The sequence below is a fragment of the Pseudophryne corroboree genome, chromosome 1 (assembly GCF_028390025.1).
Source record: "Pseudophryne corroboree isolate aPseCor3 chromosome 1, aPseCor3.hap2, whole genome shotgun sequence".
Lineage (NCBI taxonomy): Eukaryota > Metazoa > Chordata > Amphibia > Anura > Myobatrachidae > Pseudophryne > Pseudophryne corroboree.
This window is the reverse complement of record NC_086444.1, coordinates 1,036,905,447-1,036,932,119: the sequence shown is the minus strand read 5'-3', so window position 1 is coordinate 1,036,932,119 and position 26,673 is coordinate 1,036,905,447. Positions and strand designations below refer to the sequence as shown.

Below are 26,673 nucleotides of genomic sequence, written 5' to 3'. Positions count from 1 at the left end.
TCCAGCAAGGACATTGGTACAGGAGTGACAAAGCATTATATAAACACATATTTACATAAATGAAATCAATGACATGAAGTGTTTCTATAGGTTCTGGTGGGGGGGCACATACTGTAGGTAGGTATTACAGTGATGTCTTAGGTGTGCGCACAGGGTGTGCCTGTTATGTACAAGCACACCCTAATGTAGAGAGACGCCCATAGGACGGATTCAAGGGGGCGGGGTAGTTATTTATTTTACTTTTATCATTTGCAGCTGCAAATGCCTGCCTGCCCGCCCGCCACCAGGAAAGGCTGCTGGCTGTCAGCTATGCATGCAGCCCAGCTCCGACTCTCTTTACTGGCTTGAACATTATTAGCTCCCTGCACACAATACTGTGTGGTGAAGAAGAGCCCAATAGCCGCCACGCTAACACTGAGACACCATCCACCGGTTCCAGTCTGGGGGTGGACACCCTGCGCCGACGAGGGATATCAACGACAAGACGTACAGCCCAGCAGGCTACACCACAAGGAGGTCGCAGCACCAGTCGGGACAGGCACACCCCAGCTTTCGTCAGTGAGGTGAGTATTACAATGGGTGAGGCTGATAGGCTCAGAGTGACGGGTGGGAGGCTGAGAAGCACAGATTGAAGAGGGGATGCTGGCTTAAGGGGAGTGGGTGAGGTTGATATGAGGGGTTCATGAAAGGAGAGTAGCAGGCTGAGAGTCACAGAGTGAAGGGTGAGAGGCTGAGAAGGACAGAGTGAAGGGTTGGAGGCTGGTTAGCACATAGTGAAGGGGGGTCAGGCTCAGAGACAAACAAAGTGAGGGGGATGGTGAGAGATGCAGATGGGAGATGAAGGCGTGGCAGAGAGACATAGGTGGGAGATGATGGTGTGGCTGAGAAGACGACACTGGAAAGAAATGATGTTGTGGCTGAGAGACAATGCAGGGAGGAGATGATGTTGTGGCTGAGACGACGCAGGGAGGAGATGATGGGATAGCTGAGAGACAACGCAGGGAGCAGATGATGATGTGGCTGAGGGTGAGGGGGGAGATAATGGTGTGGCTGAGAGACGCAGGGAGAGGATAATGGTGTAGCTTAGAGGTGAATGGGAGAGATGATGGTGTGGCTGAGAGATGCAGGGGGCAGATGGTGATGCGAGTCTGATTGAACCTCTGTTGTATGATGATATTAGTTATATTCCCAAACAGGTATCTCCGTACCATGTGATATCCTACATAAATAGTGATTACCGTTTGACCAGAAAGAATATATTGCTTTAGAGGTTCCACATTGTGAGAAACCACCATATAGGTAAGGTAAGGAATGCCAAAAGGCGGTGCTAAACACGTCCAACAGGCAGTGCTAGACACCGCTACGACAGTGCACTCCCTAATAAAATGTGCTGCGCAAGCCTATTGATGTAGTATGGGGAGGTAGTGTAGATATATTGTGTGAAGACATAGGGAGTGATTCAGACCTGATCGTAGATGTGCTAAATTTAGCACATCTACGATCAGCTTCCCTGACATAGGAGGGATGCCCAGCACAGGGCTATTCCGCCCCGCATGTCAGGGCCAACCAGAGGCGTCGGAATGGGGGGGGGCAAGGGGGCAGCTCGCTCCCCCCAAACATGAGAGAGGCGCCTGCTGCCACAGTACACGGCTGAGATAGGCGCCGCACATAAAGGGCGCTTCAGCCGCGGACCGCAATTGATTGACTGTCACTGTCATTGTAAGAACACCGTTGGCTGGGTGCTATCCAGACAACGCAGGTGTGTCCGGTCCGTTGCGGGGGCAGGCCGCGGCGGCTGCATTGGAAGGGAGATTCTAGCCAGGTGCAAAGTCATCACCGCTATGCGATGCTTTCACAACCGTGCAGGGGGGGGGGAAAGCCAGACATGCTGGGTGGACTAGGCGTCCCCCCGCATGTCTGAGAAACTGATCATAGATGTAAGGGAGCTACCAGACATAATGTATATACGGGGTCACTCACTCACTGCTACTCCATAAAGTTTCGTACAGGTACTAGTGACCTGTCTAAGGTGGCCATAAATTAGGGGCGCCAAATTGAGATTTTAACTTGCCCCCCCAACTGAAAAACGTTCTGACGCCCCTGGGGCCAACCCAACCCCCCCACCACCCCACCCCACCCCCGCACAAATGCAAAAGCAGTGCACAGCGGCGATGCTTTTATACTGGAAGAGTAGCTCCCAGCCAGCGCAGCTCGCTGGCAGGGAGCTACTTGCCGCAGCCTTGGTCGCAGTGGCTGTGTGTGACATCACGCAGCCACCGCAGCCCACCCCCCCAACGGTCCGGGCATGCCGCACCCAATAAATGGCGGCTAAATGCCGCCGGCCTGCCCCCTCCTGCCCAGTGACTGCCTCTGCCTTTCAATCAGGCAGAGGCGATCACAGGGCTAAGACAGCCGTGGGCTGTCTGCCATGCGCCGGCGCACTGCGGCGCCAGCGCATGCACAGTTCAGTCCTGATTGCTGCTGTGTGAAAAGGCACAGCACCGATCAGGTCTGAATTAGCCCCATAGTGCAGTAATGTGTGGAGGCAGCGCCGTAATATGTAGGGAGGTAGCACAGTAATGTGGTGTGGGGAGGTAGTGCAGTGATGTAGTTTGGGTAGGTAGTGCAGTGGTATAGTGTAGTGATGTAGTGTGGTGGTTCAGAATAAGGAGGTAGTATCAGTGGCGTCATGAGGGGGGTGCAGGGGGTGCGGCCCGCACCCAGGTGTCACCCTTCAACGGGGTGACACCAAATAGAGCTGCGCACGCACACCCATCCCATCTACTGACCTGCCAGAGACACGTGTGCGGCGGTGGCGGCCACCCCCCCTCCTCCCCGGCAATCACGTCGCACCCCCGCCGACCATGAACCGGCTACATACCCACCTGCACAACACCACCGCGGCCGGGTTTGGGCACACAGCCAAAAGCCGCGGCTCTTCCTTGTACAGTGCTGCGTGCTGGGAGCGCAGCCGCATCATAGCAGGAAGGAAGAGCCGCGGCTTCCTCCTGCTGCATACACATGCCTGCCTTGTTGCTTTCAGTCAGCCGGCGCCTGGAGTAGAGGGTGAGTGTCTGAGAGAGACACAGAGTTAAAGAGTGGGGGGGATGGGGGACGCAGGCTGAGAGCGTCTGGATGAAGGTGGGGGGCGCAGGCTGAGACTGGATGAAGAGGGGGACGCAGGCTGAGAGAGAGTAAATTAAGGGGGGGACGCAGGCTGAGAGAGAGAGAGAATGAAGGGGGGGAATATACAGGGTTAGTGAGACAGAATGAAGGGGGGGGATGCAGGGTGAGAGGCAGAATGAAGGGGGGGGGAATGCAGGTGAGAGAGACAGAATGAAGGCGGGGGGATGCAGGGTGAGAGAGACAGAATGAAGGGGGGGGTAAAGCAGGGTGAGAGAGACAGAATGAAGGGAGGGGGTAAAGCAGGGTGAGAGAGACAGAATGAAGGGAGGGCGGAATGCAGGCTGTGAGACACAGAATGAAGGGGGCGCAGGCTGAGAGACACAGAATGAAGGAGTGGGGGGAACGCAGGCTGAGAGACACAGAATGAAGAGGGGGCGCAGGCTGAGAGACACAGAATGAAGGAGGGGGAGGAACGCAGGCTGAGAGACATAGAATGAAGGGGGGGGAGGAATGCAGGGTGAGAGACACAGAATGAAGGGGGTGCAGGCTGAGAGACACAGAATGAACGGGGCGCAGGCTGAGAGACACAGAATGAAGGAGGGGGAACGCAAGCTGAGAGACACAGAATGAAGGAGGCGGAATGCAGGCTGAGAGGCACAGAATGAAGGAGGGGGGAACGCAGGCTGAGAGACACAGAATGAAGAGGGGGCGCAGGCTGAGAGTCACAGAATGAAGGAGGGGGAGGAACTCAGGCTGAAAGACACAGAATGAAGGGGGGGGGGAATGCAGGGTGAGAGACACAGAATGAAGGGGATGCAGGCTGAGAGACACAGAATGAACGGGGCGCAGGCTGAGAGACACAGAATGAAGGAGGGGGAACGCAAGCTGAGAGACACAGAATGAAGGAGGCGGAATGCAGGCTGAGAGGCACAGAATGAAGGAGGGGGGAACGCAGGCTGAGAGACGCAGAATGAAGGAGGGGGAACGCAGGCTGAGAGACACAGAATGAAGGAGGGGGAACGCAGGCTGAGAGACACAGAATGAAGGAGGGGGAACGCAGGCTGAGAGACACTGTGGGGAGATGACTGTGTGGCTGAGAGTATCAGGGGGGAGAAGATGGTGTGGCTGGGAGATGCAGGGGGGAAGATAGATAATGGTGTGGCTGAGAGACACAGGGTGTAGAAGGTGACACAGCTGGCATGAATCTGGATGAACCTCTCTTGTACGACGATGATTTTGGTTATATTCCTACACAAACAGGCATCTTCCGGACCATGTAATTTCCTGCATGAATAGTAAATACCGACTAAAGACGCTGTCTGACCAGGGAGGATACGTTTCTTCAGAGGTTCCCCATTCTTCAGAGAAACCACCATAAAGGTAAGGTGCATATGGAATGTAAAGTAATGTTCCCAGAGTGACGAGAAATGGGGGGGTGTCATGTGGACATGCCACATTTTAACTGGCCATGCCCCTTTGTTGCACATGGCCACGCCCATTTTTTCGACAGTACCACTAAGCCTTTTTTCTACTTGCACTACTGGGGGGAAGCAATGCTCCTGATAACCATAGTTATTGCAGTAATGTTCAGGCCGCTAGTGGATGCGCACATATACACACACCTGTGATTATTAGCATATCAATGGATTTTGGGCTTAATTCAGACCTGATCGCAAAAAGAAAATATTTCTCTAATGAGCAAAACCATGTGCACTGCAGGGGGGGCAGGTGTAACATGTGCAGAGTGAGTTAGATTTGGGTGGGTTATATTGTTTCTGTGCAGGGTAAATACTGGCTGCTTTATTTTTACACTGCAATCTAGATTTCAGTTTGAACACACCCCATCCAAATCTATCTCTCTGCACATGTTACATCTGCCCCACCTGCACTGCACATGGTTTTGCCCATAACAGAAAAAAATTGCTGTTGCAACCAGCTCTGAATTAGGCCCTTTGTTAGCTGTGCTAGGCTACGACATTCTGCGATGCGGCAGCACCAGTACAATCTGCCTCCCGCAGCGAGAGTGTAGGAGGATACATCTGTAAGTGCGAGTCTGCAAATGCATTTTTTTGTAATGAAACAGATTTCCACATGAATCTGCATACCTGAAGGTGGCCATACATCAGAAAGATGAATCGCATGTGATCATCGCATGCTATTTCCCTTGAACTCCCCAGAAGCCCCCCGGCAGTCCTGCACTCACGATATCGTACACAAGTGCTCTAAAACTAGTACACAAACATTACTAAGGGTTCCGTGTGATTAGGTCTATGGGGGCGACACCATGAGTTACCATACCGGGTGACACCAACCCTAGTGACGCCTCTGGGTAGTATAGTACTGTTTTGTAGTATAGGTAGGTAGTGCAGTGATGTAGTGTGTGGTGTCAGTGAAGTGATGTAGTATCGGTAGGTAGTGCAATGTTTTAGTGTGGGGAGGTAGTGTAGTGGTGCAAAGTGGGGAGGCAGTATAGTGCTGTTTTGTAGTGTGGGGAGGCAGTGCAGGGAAGTAGTATGGGGAGGTAGCACAGTAATGTGGTGTGAGGAGACAACACACTAATGTGGTGTGAGGCGGGAGTGCAATAATGTGAGAAGGTAGCCAAGGCCTTGCAGTACTGTTTTGAGCAAATCTGTATAGCCACTTACCTACATGCTTACACTCTGTGTGTGGATCTCCCACGGCCACCTGCACCTGTGCAGTGAACTCACATGGCTCCCAACAGTGACCACTGACCTACTACAGTGTAGCAGTGGCATACCTACAGAGTTCTGGGATACCAGGATGACTCCCCACTGACAGCTCCCAGTGGTTCACTTCTGGCCAACTACAGTTAGCAGTTGCCACATTAGAGTGTAGCTCGGGGCTGCACAGGCCAGAAGGAGGATGTCAGTTGCTCCCTCGACTCTGGCACACCCTGAAGCCATCCCCTGCCTGAAGCAGGATGCTGGCACTCCTTCACCTTGATCCCAGCCAACCCAGCACTGGAGGCAAACATTGCAGCCTCGCATCCTCCCCCTCTTATATTGAAAGGGGTCCTACAGTTTTGTTGCACAGAGGCCCCGACAAACCTTAATCTGGCCCTGAAGGTAGTACAGTATTGTGGTGTGGGAAGGTAATGCAGTAATGTCGTGTGGGAAGGTAGACATAGTGCGAGAACGTAGTCTGTGGAGGTAGTGCAGTGAAATAGTGTGGAGATGTAGTGGTAACATAGTGATATACTGTAGGAGAAGGTAGCATAGTGATACACTGTAGGGATGTAGTGTGGGGAGGTAGCATAGTGATGTAGCATAAGGATACAGGGATCTATTCATGAAGCAGTGAAAAGTGTGGAGAAGTGAGCTGCTACGTATAATTGTATAGAATGCACTTTATAAATGTTACCTTAACACTGATTGGTTGCCATGGGCAACTTCTCCACTGGCTCACTTCCATTCTTTTTTCACTACTTCATGAATAGATCACATAGTATGGAATTGTAGTCTGGGAAGGTAGTATAGTGATGTAGTGTGGGGAGGTAGTGCAGTGAATAGTATGTCACCACACCCCCGGTTCCCACCCGGGAGAACTTCTCTGTGGCACTGAGCACACTACCTGCAATGGCACATAATAGGCCCTTCCTACATTTCCATGTGGACCTTAATCTGGCACTGCTGGCAAAGAGCATTACACACAGCTGGGAACAAGCATGACACCCAGAGCATGAAACACCTGGCAATGGTCATCACACACCCCTGAGAACAAGCATTACACCCAGAGCCAGAGCATGAAACCACTGGCAACAAGTATTACACACCTCTGTAAAAAGCATGACATCCACAGCATGAAACCCTGGGCAACAAGCATGACACCCAGCGCATGAAACCCCTGGCAATGAGCATGACACCCAGTGCATGAAACCCCTGGCAATGAGCATGACACCCAGCACATGAAACCCCTGGACACGAGCAGGTAATTTAAAAGCAATTAGAAGCTTTACTGTAGGGCATAATGTATCACAGGCATTGCGGTGTGTGGCATAATATGGTGCAAGGGGCATTACGTGTGGGGCTTAATATGGTGGAATTTTTTTTCTTTATGGTGGCTGAGGTCTGTTGTTGCAGGGTCAAAAATTGGGGTGTAAAGTAGTCTTTTCCTGCGAAGCCATGCCCATTTTAGTGAGGTCACGCCCCCACATGCCATCCCCTCCAGTTTTTGAATGCTAATAGGGGGGATGGCGCATTTTATTTTATTTTTTTCATCAATAATATTTATTGGAAAAAAAAATTTTTTTGCAAGGGGAAGGGGTACAGAAAAGAAAAGAGGGAGGGGTGGGGAGGTAACACAGAACCAGGGAAACGGGATGTAGACATACAAATATAAAGTTTGTCAAAAAGTCAAATATAACAGGTAGGTATAGTACAAAAAATACAAAGCTATCTGGAAAAATATACAGATGGACACAGGTCAAACATGGAAACATAGCAATAGACAGAGAAGCAATAAAGACACAGGGCCAGCAAGGTCAGTACTCAAGGCGGAAGTATAAGCCAAGTCATTTAGGGAGGAGGAGAACCGCCCCCTCCATCAGTGACGTATTCGTGCCATGGATGGCACATTTTTTTTTATGCTCGCACTGGGAACCAAATTGTCTAGAAACAGCCCTGTCCATATATATTTAGATAATAATGCAACTTTTGTCATTTTAGTTGTTTACCAAAACATATCTAAGTTACAGTTATATAATTAATATGATTTTAAATTGCATTCTTTAATTTGGGTGTATTCAGATCCAAATTGGAGAAAGAGTTTAGAAATTACAGCTGTTTAGTATGTAAGATTGCGAGCAGGACCTTCCTACCTCTATGACTGTCTGTTATTACCCAGTTTTGTTTTTTCAGTGTTGTTGTTTCCAAATGTTTTGTTTTAAGTTATTACTGTTTCTAATTGTAAAGTGCAATGGAATTTGCTGCACTATGTAAGAAACTGTTAATAATAATGATGATGACGATGATGATGATGATAATAATAATAATAATAATAATAGCAGCTCCCTCTTTTTCAAGGGACCTAAAGTAATTGTACAGTTGACTCAAAAGCTGTTTCAAGTACTATCCTTTTCATCAGTCAAGCAGCCAAAATGTCTGGAGTTAATTCCAAAAGTAGCATTTACTTCACAAAAGCAGATACAGATACAAGGTGCAAGTCATTCATAAGCCTCAAAAATACAAAGGCCAGATTAGACTTTGCCAAAAATCATCTAAAAAAGCCAGCCCAGTTCTGGAACAGCGTTCTTTGGACGGGATCAGTACGTAATCCCGCTGGACGGGATCCCGGCGGTCGAAATACCGACGCCGGAATCCCGACCACACAATCCCGACAGGGGTGGCGAGCGGAACGCAGCCCCTTGTGGGCTCATTTCGCTCGCCACGCTGTGGGCACGGTGCCTCGCTACGCTCGGCACACTATTATATTCTCCCTCTATGGGTGTCGTGGACACCCACGGAGGGAGAATATGTCGGGATTGTGGCGCTCGGGATTCCGGCGTCAGTATTTCGACCGCCGAGATCCCGTCCACCAGGATGTTGACCGCATCCCCTTTGGACAGATAAAACTAAGATCAACATGTACCGGAATGATGGAAAGAAAGAAATATGGAGAAGGCTTGGAATGTCTCATAATTGGAAGTGTATCACATCTTCTGTACAACACGATGAAGGCAGTGTGATAGCATGTTCCTGCATGGCTTCCATTGGCATGGGGTCACTAGTGTTGGTTGATGATGTGACAGAGGACAGAAGCAGCTGGATGAATTCTGAAGTGTATAGAGATATACTGTCTGCTTAGATTCAGTCAAAGTCTGCAAAGTTGATTGGGCATAGCTTTACAGTCCAGATGGACAATGACCCAAAACATACCAGACTCAAACATGCCAAACCACTCAGAAGTGTTTTAAGGTAAAGAAATTGAATATTCTACAATGACTGACTCAATCACCTGATCTCAACCTTATCGAGTATGCATTTGACTTGCTGAAGACAATACTAAAGGCAGAAAGACCCATGAACATCCACTAAATACATCTGCAGTAAAGACCTGCCAAAGCATAACAAAGGAAGTATTAAAAATGAACATTTTATGTATTATTATGTTACTTTGCTCAATAACATTTGAGCCATTGAAAACAGGGGACTGTGTATAAAAATTGTTGCATTTCCTAAACTATTCATACAATATTTTTGTTGAACGCCTTCAATTAAAGCTGAAAGTCTGCACTTCAATTGCATCTCCATTGTTTAATTTCAAATCAGTTGTGGTGGCTTACAGAGACAAAATTAGGAAGATTCTGGCAGTGTCCAAATATACAAATGTGTCCTGCTACATCTTTGCGCCATACGCTATGTAGTGGGCCTTGCTAGTCGCGCCTTGCCGTGCTACTGCCTGACGTTCTAAGTCGCCTAATGTAACAGAACATAGTAACATAACGTACTGAGGAAAGACAGAGACTGTAATACAACTTTCTCTCCACCAGATGTCACTTTTCCTAAACTGCACAGCGCATGCGCCAAATAGCCAATGAAGCTTCTGTAGCACCGCTTGCCGATTGGATGATGGAACCTGTCATTCTTTACATTATACAGTAATACTGAACAGCGTTTTGTCATGAATGCAGAGCTGCAGTTGACTGTGTAATAAAGAATTCAATCATTGTGGATCCTTTGTTTGCTAACAATACGCTAAACCACTTTGGACATTGTATCCAAACCTTTACCAGACCATCCATAAACTGTCGTTATTGATGGCTTGTATTGACGGATTGTATGATATTGTATTGCGCTATTGATGGAATGTATGATATTGCATTGTGTACACCCTACGTAGCGTAAGGTGTACGCATCACATCATGTTCCCAATAAGTATCAAGGCTGTTACGGATGCCTTGCGTGGCCGAGCAGTTAAGACCAGCGCTTATGTAGCTGGGTGCGAGGCCCGGGCATGGGTGATGTCATTGTGTAAATCTCTTTATTTATTTTAAATATTGTAATCATCAATAATGGAATGAATAAAGAATTCAATCATTATCTGTGCGCACAAACATGAATCATTTGGTATTGCTGTGCTCGAATAGAATATGCGGTTCCCATAAAAAGCTCCCATAGAATATAATAGGCATATTTTAATGCTGAATGTATAATAGTAGAATGTGTAGATAATGTATATTTATTTTATAGTAAAAGTGTGTATATCTTTCCCCATAAAGTACACACACTATACAGTGTGTTTTTTAATATGTATCAGTTACTAAACTTTTTCTTTGTTGATGCAGTTAACACTAGCCCACAGTATAGGGAATGTATAGCCATAAATGATTAACTACCTGGGCAAAGTTCTACAGCCTAATGATAAGATACAGCATTAGATAAAGGGGTTAGAATGGATGATATATAGGATCTTTCAGTAGCACACGCAGGGAGGGTTTCTGAGTACCCAGAAAACCCCAAAGATCAATACTTCACCAGGGATCGGAGTGCCGGATAGCCGCAGCCCTTTCCCTTCAGGCATCCTCGGAACTGCTGCTCAGTGTGCCCTTTTGTACTGCAGTCTGTGCGGCTTCTACCCACTGGCTGTGCGCTGACAGGTCTTCTGGTGCCCACTGACTGCCTGTCCACGTGGGTCTTTCTTGCAGGGGCTCACTAGTAAGAGTATCCGTGTGTACCCAAATTAGATCCTCTACACGCCATGCTTGTGAGCACACCTCACCCCTAGCTACAGCACCAGCATGGGGCAAACCGTCAGCGTCATGTAAGTGTTCTATGTGTGTGTGTGTGTGTGTGTGTGTGTTTGTTTGTATGTATGTGTGTATGTATGTATGTATGTATTTGTGTGTTTGTATGTGTTCTATATGTGTGTATATGTAGGTGTGTGTGTGTTCTATGGGTTCAGTATGAATTCCTGATGGATGGAATGCTGGTGGTCAGAATACCGACAGTGGCATCCCGTCCATCAGAATCCCAACAGCCCCCTCTAAAGTATCCTAACCCTCCTCATGCCCCCTACCCTAACCCTCCCTTGTAGGTGCCTAAACCTAATCCTCCCGGGTGGTGCCTAATCCTCCCGGGTAGTGCTTAACCCTAACCCTCCCTCCTCCAATGCCTACCCCTTCCCTTCTATGTGGTTAAACCTTACCCTCCCTCCCTGGTCCCTAACCCTAACCTTCCTGTCCCTACACCCTAACCCCCCTTCTCCTGGCTAAACCTAATCTCCCCCCTGCGTGGCAGGATGCCAGCGCCGTCCGCTGTTAAGTTGATCGGGATGCCAGCTGTGGGTATTGTGATGCCTGTATCCCGTGTGGCGTCGGTATGTAGATGCTGGTATTGTGTTCTCCTTCGGGATCCCGCCATCGGTATATCGACTGCCGGGATCCCTTCTGTCGAGAAGCTAACAGTTTTCACATATATTATATCAACCGAGCTGCACGGCAGATGCAATGTATGAAAGAGGAATCACCATGTACAGTATATGTTAGAAATCGGGGAGCATGATAATTTGATGACAGATTTTCTACAATAATCTGCTGCTTGGTGCCGTCTGCCACAATGGATTTTAACACATGATATAATTTCCAAAACTCCAAGTTTAGAGGAAACAGTACAAGCATGGCAAGCTAACATTACTGTTGATGTTATCGACATGGAAAGCAAATAACGCTACTGTTATTTATGATAATAATGCCAGTACTAAAACCTACAAAAATCCTCAGACTGACAATCCTCTGTGTCATTGGTCATGTGAGGTTCTAGAGATGCTAAATATGTGTCACGTCTGAGGGATAGGCTTGGTTGGGAGAGGCGTGAGGGGCTGGAACAGAGGTGGACGTAGTGGTCTGGAAGGCTTAATCCAGTTCCTACTCATGGAATAGATTACATGAATTGCAATGGGTTCCACAATGGTGACTGAACTGGTACTGGAGCCAGGCTAGAACCGAGAGATGACTGGACTGGAGACAGTATTGAAGCCAGGAGATGACCTTACTGGAACTGATATTGGAGCCAGACTGGAACCAGTAGGTGACTGGATTGGAAAAAGGAGATGACCGAACTGGAACCAATATTGGAGCCAGACTGGAACCAGTAGTTGACCAGACTGCAACCGGTATTGTAGCCAGTAACCAGAGCGGCATGGAGCATAGAAGCAGGTAGATGTAGTAGAGTGGCGTTGCACTGATAGTGAGCCAGTGCACAGGAAGCTCTTATATGCCCCCTGCTGGGAGCTGGTTGGCTGGTGCAATGCTCAGATGATCTGAATGGAAGATACTGGGTCGGCTTACACATTCCATCATGGCGGCGCCCATGCCAGACTGCCGACAGAGCACTCCATGAAGGCTGAAATGCAATAACCACAGGAGATGTTCTCAGCGCTAGCACGGAGAGACAATGTAAGGGTAAGACACCCAGCCAGGAACTCAGGAGCATGACAATACGGTACAGACATGGGTTTAAGTAATGTGACATTCCAGCCTTACTGAGCTCTGATAGTCTGGTTAAATATGACTAGTATGGTTGTTGTTGTGTCCAAAGTTAAAGCCACAGTCATTCAAATCCAATGTCAAGAGTCTTTTGACCTTTGATATTAGCCAACAGTTTACTGGAGTTATACTGACCATGTCTGAGCCCTTCCAAGTCAGAGGTATGCTTAAATTGGATTAAACATGGGCAATCTGGTTTGCATATGCTGAAGCCCATTTGTACGTGTGAATAGACTTGACCAAGATCGAAGCAAAAATTTATACATTTTGAGTTTTTATTTGCAAACAACATTACTTTGATTAAAAAAATTGATAAACGTGAACTGTAAATGATGATTGTGAACTGTGTACTCAATAAGCTGAATTTTAAACCACAAACTCGAATCAAGGTCTCTTGAAGACAAACATCTTTGTGGCCTTTTGAACATGTTTGAAATTTTCTAGCTTGTTTGGTGGAAGTCTAGAAATAACCAGTGGGAGATGAGTGAGTACCATGAAGAGACATTGGGGGTAATTCCAAGTTGATCGCAGCAGGATTTTTGTTAGCAATTGGGCAAAACCATGTGCACTGCAGGGGAGGCAGATATAACATGTGCAGAGAGTTAGATTTGGGTGGGGTGTGTTAAATCTGCAATCTAAATTGCAGTGTAAAAATAAAGCAGCCAGTATTTACCCTGCACAGAAACAAAATAACCCACCCAAATCTAACTCTCTCTGCACATGTTATATCTGCCTCCCCTGCAGTGCACATGGTTTTGCCCAATTGCTAACAAAAATCCTGCTGCAATCAACTTGGAATTACCCCCATTGAGTGAATGCTGGGACTGCACCAAGACCAAAACTGTTGAGTCAAACCATTTAAATTTAGGTCTGTAAAGTCAGAGAACCTGAGAATATCAATGTTATTACTTATTTTGTATAATAAGGTGAAACAATGTTTAACAGCTCTAGAGTAAGGAAAACAGAGCATAAACATATTAGGGCCACACATGTTTGAAACATAACTACAGACATGACAACAAAGTCTAAGGAGGGCTCTGCTAAAGAGGGATGTTTTATTCTAGAGGATAAAGAGCACAGCAGAAGACTAGCAAGCATGGGTAATAGTAAAGTTTGAGAGTGCGTATACATGTGTGAATAGTATAGGTGGGACTAAGAAACTGCGGATGGCTCCTGCGGGCGCAGCGCAGGAGTCCCGCCATCATGTTCTCGATTGTGGCGGCTGCGTGTGACATCGTGCAGCCACCACAATCGCGCCCCCACAACCCCCCGTTCGTTCCACACTGTCCCCGCAATGCTCCTTCTCCACCCTGGAAATGGAGCGTTGCCGCCCCCCTCCCAGCGACCGCCTCTGCCTGATTGACAGGTAAAGGCAATCGCATTTTCTGCGGCCCCCTCAAAGAAAGTGCGGGTGTATGCGCAGGACGGGTGCTGCTCATGCACCCGCGGGGCGATTGTAATAATTCCGGTTGGATCGCAATTTGCGATCCAACCTGAATTAACCACAGTATTTGGTTGATTCGGGAACTTGTGCATGGTATATCACATATTTTGGGTCTATTCGATTTGGGCACGACTGCCTCATTGCATTCACAGTTCGGTTCCAAACAAAAGCCATTAATGTAAATGATAAATGTCTGAGTTTAAACAATAACAGTATATCTCATATATGTTTAATGTTTTTATTTCAAAGAGTGAACATTACTGTTTGACAGTCAAAGATTGAGTTTTGTTGTTTGCATGAAGCTGTTAAATATACACTGTAGCCATTTAAGCTCAAACAAGCTTGCACATGATGAAACCTCAGATTTAGTTGAGAATGTAGTCTATGTAAAAGTCACATTTTGTATTGCAAATTGCAACTATTTCAAGAACTACATAGAAAACATTCAAGCATCTTTCATCAGATTATGTAAAAGGTTGTGAACATTTGTATATGGACAACTGTAACTCCATCTGACAGCACCTTATATAAGGATATGAGGGGGGTGTGCGCTGAGCTGGTATATAAGGGCATGAAGAGGGCATGCACTGAGCTGGTATATAAGGACATGAAGAGGACATGCGCTGAGCTGGTATATAAGGATATGAAGAGGGCATGCGCTGAGCTGGTATATATGGATATGAGGGGGGCGTGCGCTGAGCTGGTATATAAGGACATGATGAAGGCGCGCCCCAAACTGGTATATAAGGGCATGAGGGAGGCGTGCACTGAGCTAGTATATAAGGATATGAGGAGGGTGTGCGCTGATCTGGTATATAAGGATATGAGGGGGGCGCACGCCGAGCTGCATTGGCATATAAGAAAATGAAGGAGCCGTGCGCTGAGCTAGTATAAAAGGACATAAGGCGGATATGCATTGAGCTGGTATATAAGAACTTGAGGGAGGTGTGTGCCGAGCTGGTATATAAGGACATGATGTGTACACTGAACTGGCATATAAGGACATGATATGTGCACTGAACTGGCATATAAGGACATGAGGGAGGTGTGTGCCAAGCTGGTATATAAGGACATGAGGGTGACATGCACCAAGCTGGTATATAAGGACATGAGGGAGGCGTACCCCGAATTCGTATATAAGGACATGAGGGGGCGCACGTCGAGCTGGCATATGAGCACATGCTGGAGGTGTGTGCTGAGTGGGTATATAAGTACATGAGAGGCGTGTGCTGAGCTGGTTAATAAGGACATGAGGGCAGCTCTAAGCTTGTACTATAAGGAAATGAGATGGAAGTGTGGTAAGCTAGTATATATGGACATGAGGGGGGTTTTCAGTTGGTATATAAGGACATGAGGGCAAGGTTCCGTGCTGGCATATAAATGCATGAGGATGGCCTGAGGATTGAATCATATAAAGGGGCTCTGTGTGGCATATTACCAATTGAGGCATTAATGTGAGGTGTATTATAAATTGGGGACACTACTATGAGGCATATTAGGAATTAGTGACACGGCTGTGTTGCATAGTATGAATTAGAGACACTGCTGTATTGCATATTATGAATTGAGGACACTGCTGTGTGACATATTATGAATTGGGGACACTGCTGTGTGACATATTATGAATTGAGGACACTGCTGTGTGACATATTATGAATTGGGGACACTGCTGTGTGACATATTATGAATTAGAGACACTGCTGTGTGACATATTATGAATTGGGGACACTGCTGTGTGACATATTATGAATTGGGGACACTGCTGTGTGACATATTATGAATTAGAGACACTACTGTGTGACATATTATGAATTGGGGATAATGCTGTGTGGCATATTGTAAATTAGAGACACTGCTGTGTGGTATATCAAGAATTGGGGACACTGCTGTGTGACATATTATGAATTGGGGACATTGCTATGCTGCATATTGTACATTAGGTACACTGCTGTGTGGCATATTATGAATTAGAGACACTGCTGTATGGCATATTATGAATTGGGGACACTGTGTGGCATATTATGAATTGGGTACACTGCTGTGTGACACATTATGAATTAGAGACACTGCTGTGTGACATATTATGAATTGTGGACACTGCTGTGTGCCATATTATGAATTAGAGACACTGCTGTGTGACATATTATGAATTGTGGACACTGCTGTGTGCCATATTATGAATTAGAGACACTGTTGTGTGACATATTATGAATTGGGGACACTGTTGTGTGACATATTATGAATTGGGGACATTGCTATGTTGCATATTGTAAATTAGGTACACTGCTGTGTGACATATTATGAATTGGGGACACTGCTGTGTGACATATTATGAATTAGAGACACCCCTGTGTGACATATTATGAATTAGAGACACCGCTGTGTGACATATTATAAATTAGAGACACTGCTGTGTGACATATTATGAATTGGGGACACTGCTGTGTGACATATTATGAATTAGAGACACTGCTGTGTGACATATTATGAATTGGGGACACTGCTGTGTGACATATTATGAATTAGAGACACTGCTGTGTGACATATTATGAATTAGAGACACTGCTGTGTGACATATTATGAATTGGGGACACTGCTGTGTGACATATTATGAATTAGAGACACTGCTGTGTGACATATTATGAATTAGAGACACTGCTGTGTGACATATTATGAATTGGGGACACTGCTGTGTGACATATTATGAATTAGAGACACTGCTGTGTGACATATTATGAATTGGGGACACTGCTGTGTGACATATTATGAATTGGGGACACTGCTGTGTGACATATTATGAACTAGAGACACTGCTGTGTGACATATTATGAATTGGGGACACTGCTGTGTGACATATTATGAATTGGGGACACTGCTGTGTGACATATTATGAATTAGAGACACTGCTGTGTGACATATTATGAATTAGAGACACTGCTGTGTGACATATTATGAATTGGGGACACTGCTGTGTGACATATTATGAATTAGAGACACTGCTGTGTGACATATTATGAATTGGGGACACTGCTGTGTGACATATTATGAATTAGAGACACTGCTGTGTGACATATTATGAATTAGAGACACTGCTGTGTGACATATTATGAATTAGAGACACTGCTGTGTGACATATTATGAATTGGGGACACTGCTGTGTGACATATTATGAATTAGAGACACTGCTGTGTGACATATTATGAATTAGAGACACTGCTGTGTGACATATTATGAATTAGAGACACTGCTGTGTGACATATTATGAACTAGAGACACTGCTGTGTGACATATTATGAATTGGGGACACTGCTGTGTGACATATTATGAATTGGGGACACTGCTGTGTGACATACTATGAATTGGGGGTTTGAGCTGTGCAGGGCTGCAATCGGCTGTGCAGAGAGCGTTTTCCTCGACACTCCCAGAAAATGGTGAGTTGACACCCCCGGCCGGCCTCTTCCTGTCAATCTTTTTGCGTTTGCTGCTCCGAACGCTTTCTTTGTTATTCTCGTTGCTGCCCGGCGTCGGGCAACGACGCGCCTGCGCATTGCGACCCATGCACAGGCGCACTTCAGTCGGAATGACCCCCTAAGGGCCTAATTCAGAGATGATCACTAGCAGGCAATTTTTGCAGCGCTGCGAACAGATAGTCGCCGCCTACAGGGGGGAGTGTATTTTTAGCTGTGCAAGTGTGCAAACGCATGTGTAGCAGAGCTGTACACTACAAACAGATCTTGTGCAGTCTCTGAGTAGCCCAGGACTTACTCAGCCGCTGCGATGGCTTCAGCCTGTTCAGGACAGGAATTGACGTCAGACACCCGCCCTGCAAACGCTTGGAAAAACCTGCGTTTTTCCATACACTCCCAGAAAACGGTCAGTTGCCACCCATAAACGCCTTCTCAATCCTTCTTCAATCTCCTTGCGAATGCCCATGCGAATTGGTCCTTCACACAAACCCATCACTGAGCGGCGATCCACTTTGTACCCGTGCGATGCCCCTGGTCTGAATTAGTCCCCAAGTCACAGAAGCAGATCCATAAGTCTCCAATGATATGTGGCAAGCCTATATTCTGTATATAATGGCAAGTGTATCTGCACACAAAAGGTTATGCTACAGTGTTTTTCTGAAAAACGGTGTAACAGAATATAGCCATGCCACACATCATTTAAATCAGCATAAGCTGTTTGTATGTCCTGGAAGACTGGGAATTATTTATAGTGTGTGTTGCTTTAATGATGGGACTTTGGGTAGCAAAGGTAAAATTCTATTATGTGCAACTGTTAAAATAACAGACACTTTCTGGTTGGTCTGAAAAAAATCAGATGTTTCCTGGTCTAAATATCCTGCCAGAAGTTGGACTTAATTTGCGTTTATGCACCAAAGTTTGTTACTGCACAGACAAGTCCTGTGAGTGACTCGGTTTCTGCTGACACACACACAGGTATATTTACTATATATACAGTAGTTGTGGTTTGCACTTGCTGCTTCTACAATTGGTACCTACGCAGTTACCTGTCCTTGATTACATCTTTACATTTCCATCTGGTGACTTTGGCTTTCGCTCCACTTCTGCCTTCTGTGCCTTGGCTGTGCCACTCTGCCAACTGGTGTTCTTCTATGATACCATATGTTACAAACATTGGGGGTAATTCCAAGTTGATCGCAGCAGGAATTTTTTTAGCAGTTGGGCAAAACATTGGGGGTCATTCCGAGTTGTTCGCTCGTTATTTTTTTCTCGCAACGGAGCGATTAGTCGCTAATGCGCATGCGCAATGTCCGCACTGCGACTGCGCCAAGTAAATTTGCTATGCTGTTAGGTATTTTACTCACGTTTTTTTCTTCGTTCTGGTGATCGTAATGTGATTGACAGGAAGTGGTTGTTTCTGGGCGGAAACTGGCCGTTTTATGGGTGTGTGCGAAAAAACGCTACCGTTTCTGGGAAAAACGCGGGAGTGGCTGAAGAAACGGAGGAGTGTCTGGGCGAACGCTGGGTGTGTTTGTGACGTCAAACCAGGAACGACAAGCACTGAACTGATCGCAGATGCCGAGTAAGTCTGGGGCTACTCAGAAACTGCTAAGAGGTGTGTGGTCGCAATTTTGAGAATCTTTCGTTCGCAATTTTAAGAAGCTAAGATTCACTCCCAGTAGGCGGCGGCTTAGCGTGTGCAATGCTGCTAAAAGCAGCTTGCGAGCGAACAACTCGGAATGAGGGCCCATGTGCACTGCAGGGGAGGCAGATATAACATGTGCAGAGAGAGTTAGATTTGGGTGGGTTATTTTAATTCTGTGCAGGGTAAATACTGGCTGCTTTATTTTTACACTGCAAATTAGATTGCAGATTGAACACACCACACCCAAATCTAACTCTAATTCCTGCTGCGATCAACTTGGAATTACCCCCATTGTGCTTAAGCCTCAAACTTAAGGGTGATTTCAAGTAAAATCAAGGTGTTCCTAGTCCCAGCTCACAGAAACATTGTGAAAGTTAAAAAAGGGGGAAGCTTTGTATCTGCAGGCAAGCAGATATACGAGCATGCTTACATACAGTATATGTGAATTCAGTGAACACCAGAAATATATACTTGGCCAGAGTTACTGCTAGAAGGAATGAGGGAGGCCATTTTATAAGTTAAGACAAAAAGTGTCTGGCTGGAATCTGCTACAGGCAAATATAGACATGTTAAATAGTTTTAATATGTGCTCTATGTTCATCATAAGGCTGTAGAAAAATAACGATCATTTTCAAATCATGTAACAGTACACTGGTGATTATGAACTGTAAAATTGGATATGGTCCTTTTTTGCCACTAATCCCACCAATATCATGTTGTAAGGAGCACATGAAATCATGGACTACTGCAGTGTTTCCCAACCTCGGTCCTCAAGGCACACTAACAGTCCTGGTTTTAGTGATAGCCAGGCTTGAACACAGGTGACTTAATTAGTACCTCAGTTATTTTGATTTTCTCTATCTGTGCTGAAGCCTGGATATCACTAAAACCTGCACTGTTGGTGTGCCTTGAGGACCGCGGTTGGGAATGCCTGGACTACTGGCATGGGTCAGTACCTGGTGATTCACTTTATTTTATGCTGTGCTGTCAATTGTCCGAGTCACGTATATCTGTGTAAATATTTCTCATTGTGTTATCCACCTCTTTATGACAGAAGAGATCCATACAAAATAGGCGATCAGAAAAAATGTAAATGTGCAATACCAGTTATACTGTAGGTTACTGACTACAACATAAACCCCGTCACACTGTCTAAAGTCAGCTAAGGAGTTAAGCTGTCCACCCATGCTCTGATACTACCCCTCAGATGCACAGCCAAGCAACAAGACCATTACAGTATGTGCATGGTGAAAGTGGGCAGGATCTGACCACTCGGGGATCTAACTAAGTAGCTAAATCAAGGAAAGCATCACTGTGGCCTGGTACCCTCATGGAACATTATTTAAGGGTGGTACTGCCAGAAGATGCCCATACATATGGCTGATAGACACACTGCACCCACTATAGATATGCCAGTGTGTACATCGTTTTACAGTAAGTATGGTATGTATTTTTTATTAAATGGTATAGTTGGTATTTTATCTCATATATTTATATCTTCATTTTATTTAATAGTTTGTGTTTGTTATTGTAATTGTCCATCCACACAAATGTCAATTGTTTCTATTTCATTATTATACTGATAGGTATGTCGCCATGCTAGTTGCATACAATGAATGTGTAAACCTACTGGGAAACTGTAAATCCTGCATTTTCACACTAAGGAAACATACGAATAATTGCGTGTACATATCAGTGTTCCACCAAAGTCCCACCATACGGGCTACAGAAACATATACTGTCATGTAGAAGTGTATTCAATTAATTGTGATAGACCAAAGTATCAACAATGTTTCTGAGAACCTGCATTTTATTTATATTCGCCAGTCAAAATATTGCATAGAAAGTTATGGAAGTAAATATACAGTACAAAAGCATACCCTTAGCCCAATGGTTCCCAAGCTGGGTGCCGCTGGGCGCTTGCAAGGTTGCCACTAGCTGATGGATCCAGGACCAAATCAAATTATTTATAGTCTATGTAAAACCAGAGCTGGTGGCTGCCAATCATAAACTACTGTATGTGGCCAAACAGAAGCACAACCCTGTCTACCACCACATAGCTGCCCCTAAGGATGACAGGTGAGAACAATTGACTTAACTTAATAATCTTTGCTGAATTTCTCAAAAATAAACTTTTGGCCTAGGGAGTCCCATAACAAAATGCTAATACTCTAGGGTGCCATGATTCAAGAAAGTTTGGGAACCACTGCCTTAGCCTGATGTTTTGAGAACTGGGAACCACTGCCTTAGCCTGTAGTTTTGAGAACTGGAGTGCTCATGGGTGACAGGAAAACCATGGTTCCTATTTACTTCTAGTATGTGTCACTAAATAATATTTGGGCTGGGAAAACCCAATTTACTTAATACTCATAGGAGGTATCCTATTAGCAGTGCAAATTTTTCGGGCAAACAGAAACAGGCTATTATTGTGATTTTAGCCCGATGGTCATTATTGGATTATCCAATTAAAGCCTGTTTTCTTCTGCACAAAAATTTCCTGTTTTCCAGTGAAAACGCGTGGGATCTGGGATAAGTTCCCAGACCCATGTGTTTTTGCAAAAAAACAGATCTCCAAGGGCTGTTTTTTGGGGATCTTGCTTCACGCAACTGAGGCATGCAAATCATAATTCCGGACAAGTGCCGATTTGTCAGGGCTAATTGATTAGCTCCCGGGGATCCGTTAGTGCGGTAATTTACCTCGGCTTATTGGATACCCCCCATAATCTACATGTGTGTGTGATTCTTTCTAGCCAAAACATATTCATTTTAATAGTCCTGCATCTTTAAAAGAAAAACCCAGCTATTTCCTGAAGTAATAAAAATACCAGGCTTGGGTAGCATGGGAAATTGTAAGGCCATCCAGAAAAATATTATACTGCAATTCCTCTCTATCAGTATTCATACATAATAAGCTATTTACAATTAATAACAATTACAGACATATTTATAGTTCATACAATTAGATTGTAAGGTCAAAAGGTTTGGGAAACAAAGTCAGGTTATCTGTTCTGCAGCTCAATCCACATGCCATCTTGTGGGCGAAGAATCAGTTCTCCCAGCAAGCAGAGATCTTCACGCTTCTGACATGCTTTTACTGTAAAATTCCTCAGGATGGCAGCTAAAACCACCTTTTCTTCCATCAGAGCAAAGCGCTGGCCTATACGTTGCAGAATACAAAGAAAAGACTATATTAGTAAAGATCGGCGAAAACTACTGTAATTAAAAACAATGTGCCCACTCTATATACAGGAAGATCATATATATATATATATATATATATATATATATATACATATTTTGTTAGTGTGTGCTTGTTACCATCAATGTGTATTTTTGTGTTCCAGTAATCTACTACAAATCCACGTGTATGTTTAATTTCTAAACTCACCAATGCAGTTCCTGAGTCCAGCAGAGAAAGGTATATATGCGTAGGGGTTACGCCCACTTGCGTTCTCAGGAAGAAACCGTTCCGGCCTGAATTCCTCGGGTTCGGGAAAATATTCTGGATCACGGTGCAGGGCATAAGGCACAATCACCACATTCACATCTTTCGGTATCTTAAAACCTCCTACAGGATTAGACACAAGCCCACAGGCAGCACATAATTATTTTTAGCAGAGATATAATTGAAAGTTAATGTACGTAGTATATGTAATGCGTCTACCTCTCTGTTACTGGAATTACTTGCAGTTTCTGACTTGTCAGGTTTCATTTTAGTGTAAAATAATTAAGCTTGATCACACTCTTAGGTACAGCTCCAACCATCTCTTAGCTCCAGCCATCCAATCAGCATACTGACATCCATTCACTGTCTGGCTGCAGGCGGGAGGTAAGTAGAGAATGCTGCACTCTGATTGATGGATAGCTCCAGCCATCCGCCAATTAGCCAGCTGACAGCCATTCACTGTCTGGCTGCAGGCTTGGAGGCAGGTAGAGAATGCTGCCCAACCGCTCTGATTGTGTATAATCCACAATCAGAGCGGCCAAGAAGAATCATTCTTTGCCAGCCTCTCAGCCGGCTGCCCATATGCATGTTGCAAGCGCCGCACACATCATGTAGTCTGCCTCCCAAGAAATTCTGGAGGCACCAGCTCCTAAGGCCCCTACAATTGTAGGGCCTTGGGCAGCTGCCCATTGTGCCCATATGCTAAGATGGTACTGCTTAGGTATAGATTTACTAAGAAACAGCTTGTCAAAGCCAGTGATCATCAGCGGCCTTCATTGATAGTTTTAAAACAAAAACAGAAATATATGGCTTGCTTAGCAAATATGCCCTTTAACATTCATCAGTCAAAGTCACCAATGATCGGTCTCTTTGACAACATGCTCCTTATTAAATCTACCCCTTCAGATTCCATTTTCTGTATTATCACGCATTGAGGCTCATGGGTTGGATATAAATACATTTGGCACCTTTTAGCTTTCTACTGCCCATGTACACTGCGATGCATTTAGGGCTTATGGTTTACTACTCAACTGCTGAGCACAAAGAAAGTGATCATGTGGCTGTCAGGAGGGGAATGCTTTGCAATGACTGGGTGCGTCTTGATCCCTAGCACTGACGCTATTACTATTGTAGTGTGGCTGCTGCAATCTATGTGCATCATTACACTGATTTTTGTAATAGACTGCAAGAAAAAAGCAGATACCCATTTGTTCTATTAAAGGGAAAACAATTGACTTAGCATTATCTGCATTGACTTAGTATTTTTATTTTGTATTTCCAGATGAAGCCAGATCTCCAGGCACACACCAGGCGCATGTACTACTGTTCTCTCCGTGCCTGTACAGCCAGCTCTGGGTTGCATGTTATGCTTGTGATTTACACTCATCATTTGTCCATCTCTACAGGTCATTATGTTATCTAGATGACAGATTTGTACTCCCATAAAACTTTGGTGACTTACTAATGGTGCACTCTTCAGTAGTGGTTCTTCCAAAGAATGGGACTGAAGGGAAGATTCGAAGTGCTTCTTTAATAACTGCTTCAAGATACCGCAGCTTCTTCAAATCATCCATTGTCAGTGGCCGGTCGGACTTACCTAATACGGACAAAAAAAAATGGCACATGAAAATAGCTTAAGAAGTAATACTTTGTGACATCAAGGTTTGAAATTGACAGAATTGACAGATTTACTGTAGTCCATTACACCCCTCATTGCAGTGAATCTTTTTCTGGCTGATTTCTCTTAAAATAAAACCCACTGGGCAGCTGAGCAATACTCAGTTGTGTGGCAGTGCTGGCCAGCAGGAGTAGGCAGAGACTTATTGCATCGCTGGCCAGTAGGGTCCATTCCAAGCATGTCTGACCTGACCTCGCTGGGTCACTTATCTGCATTGCACTGGAAACCAAGACTCAGACTTGTAGTAAAAATGTAATAAAAAGAAGAAACAAACTAGAAAAATAAAAATGTAAAAATACTTCATTTTACGAATAACATTTCATTTCCTACAGTGTTTCTCACTATTGTCATCCTGAGATATCCATAGTGAGCGATAAGATCTTGTTAAATAACAAGGTCTTATCGATCACTATGGATATCTCAGGATGACCACAGGTTGGGTTCAGGTGACCCGCGTTTGGGATCCCGCTGGTCCCGACGCCGGGATCATGATCTTTAGATTGCCGGCGGGGGAGCGCAACGAGGCCCCTTGTGGGCTTGCTGCACTAGAAAAATAAAAATGTAAAAATACTTCATTTTACGAATAACATTTCATTTCCTACAGTGTTTCTCACTATTGTCATCCTGAGATATCCATAGTGAGCGATAAGATCTTGTTAAATAACAAGGTCTTATCGATCACTATGGATATCTCAGGATGACCACAGGTTGGGTTCAGGTGACCCGCGTTTGGGATCCCGCTGGTCCCGACGCCGGGATCATGATCTTTAGATTGCCGGCGGGGGAGCGCAACGAGGCCCCTTGTGGGCTTGCTGCACTCGCCGCGCAGGAGCTTGGTGGATCGCTGCGCTCACCACAGGTTCTATTCCCACTCTATGGGCATAGTGGACACCAACTGGGAATAGTCCCTGTTAGTTGGCATGCCGACTGTCAGGCTCTGAATCGCCCTGGATCCCGGCATCAATATAGTGACCGGCGGTTGGTCACATAACTACATCCCCAATACACAGTGCATTGGGTTAAAAATAACAAGGCAATGTTAGTAAACTAGATTAAGGCCCATGGATTGGCATCCCCAATAACCACCCCAGTAGTCCCAGTATAACAGATAAGAAACACATTTAAAAATAGAAATTGATTTAGGTTTAGGGGAGTCATTTACTCAATTACACTTTGTTTGAAAACCAAGCAAGTTTGTATTTTTTGTTTTTGCCCTTTTTGTTTGTCCATTATACAGGGGTCACTATCACAAAAATATAAACCTCTATTCAAATGAAAGGTCAGGTGCCACAAAGGAGGTAGATGGTTTGGTAGTGATGTGATCTTTACAGTGTAGCTAGAAAAGCATTTTTTCACTGCTCATGTTGTAGCAGAATTAATTTGAGAGGCAGTGGGGGCCATGATGTGGGCTGGCTACACCAAGATGTTTTGTGCGCATCAGGTGCATTCTGTAAATAAGCTCCAGTGCCTTACTGCATTTTATGTCCCCAAGCCAATGCTCAATATAAGGCTAGTTGTACAGGTATAGCAACCTCCATTACCTGCAAGTTTCTGTCAGTCCATATGGATTTAGCCCATTTAATGACAACCTCATACTAACCAGTGATGACAAGAACAGTCTTCGGTTCACCTTATTAAACTGAGACAGGGCTTACCAAAATTGTCATCCAGCTCTTTGTGAACCTTCTCCTGGACCTCTGGGTGGGAACCCAATAAAAACAAGGACCAATTTAGAGCAGCTGCCGTCGTATCATGGCCCTAAATATTAAAAGTTGTTTATTAGTAATATAAAATAACAAAAGTGAGATTTTCCCATATCTTAAGAACAGCATGTAATAGTATTGATTAATTATTGTTAATTTCTGCTGCGGGGTACACTGGGCTCCACAGGGAATAACATCGGGAGTAGAGTAGGATCTTGATCCGAGGCACCAACAGGTTAAAAGCTTTGACTGTTCCCAGAATGCATAGCGCCGCCTCCTCTATAACCCCGCCTCTGTGCATAGGAGCTCAGTTTTGTAGTTGGTGCCATGCAGTGCAGGCATACAACAGGTGGGCTGCTCCAGCAGCCCTCAGAAGAGCTTTTTTAAAGTGAAATCTGAAGACTTCAAGGGCTGCAGCAGAGACACTGTGTGTGTTAGATGTCAGTCAGACATCTCCTGCTGCAGCTCCATCACCTTCCCCAGCGGCGCTGTATACTCCCGCGCCCTGGTTGCCGGGTACTTACAGCGGAGGCTCCGGTTTGCTCCTGTCAGTCACACACCCCGCCGCAGCTCTCCAGGATCGCATGGCTGCATTTTGGGAGGAGGTAAGAGGGTCCCCCAGGCGGGACCCGCTGGAAACCGCGATCTGGCGCGGCCGGTGGA

At 45.4% G+C, this 26,673-nt stretch overlaps 1 protein-coding gene and 1 long non-coding RNA gene across 3 annotated transcripts in view; one reads left to right on the top strand and one right to left on the bottom strand.

Moving 5' to 3' along the window:
- Window positions 1-260: 260 nt before the first annotated feature.
- LOC134923933 (uncharacterized) lies at window positions 261-24,097 on the top strand. 2 transcript variants are annotated; one of them, XR_010177510.1, is made up of 3 exons: window positions 261-563; window positions 4,387-4,506; window positions 23,912-24,097. It is a non-coding gene; the product is annotated as an uncharacterized LOC134923933 (long non-coding RNA). The 2 variants fall into 2 exon arrangements; XR_010177509.1 differs by lacking the exon at window positions 23,912-24,097 and adding an exon at window positions 8,169-9,383.
- Window positions 20,977-26,673, bottom strand: part of LOC134923917 (cytochrome P450 4V2) — a 119,232-nt gene continuing 113,535 nt past the window's right edge. Inside the window, exons 8-11 of the mRNA XM_063920798.1 lie at window positions 25,963-26,065; window positions 24,092-24,226; window positions 22,573-22,752; window positions 20,977-22,341 (exon numbers count right to left, since the gene is read on the bottom strand). Of these exons, the coding sequence (XP_063776868.1) occupies window positions 22,184-22,341; window positions 22,573-22,752; window positions 24,092-24,226; window positions 25,963-26,065 (576 nt within the window). The 3' untranslated portion in view covers window positions 20,977-22,183. The remainder of the gene's footprint in view (window positions 22,342-22,572; window positions 22,753-24,091; window positions 24,227-25,962; window positions 26,066-26,673) is intronic.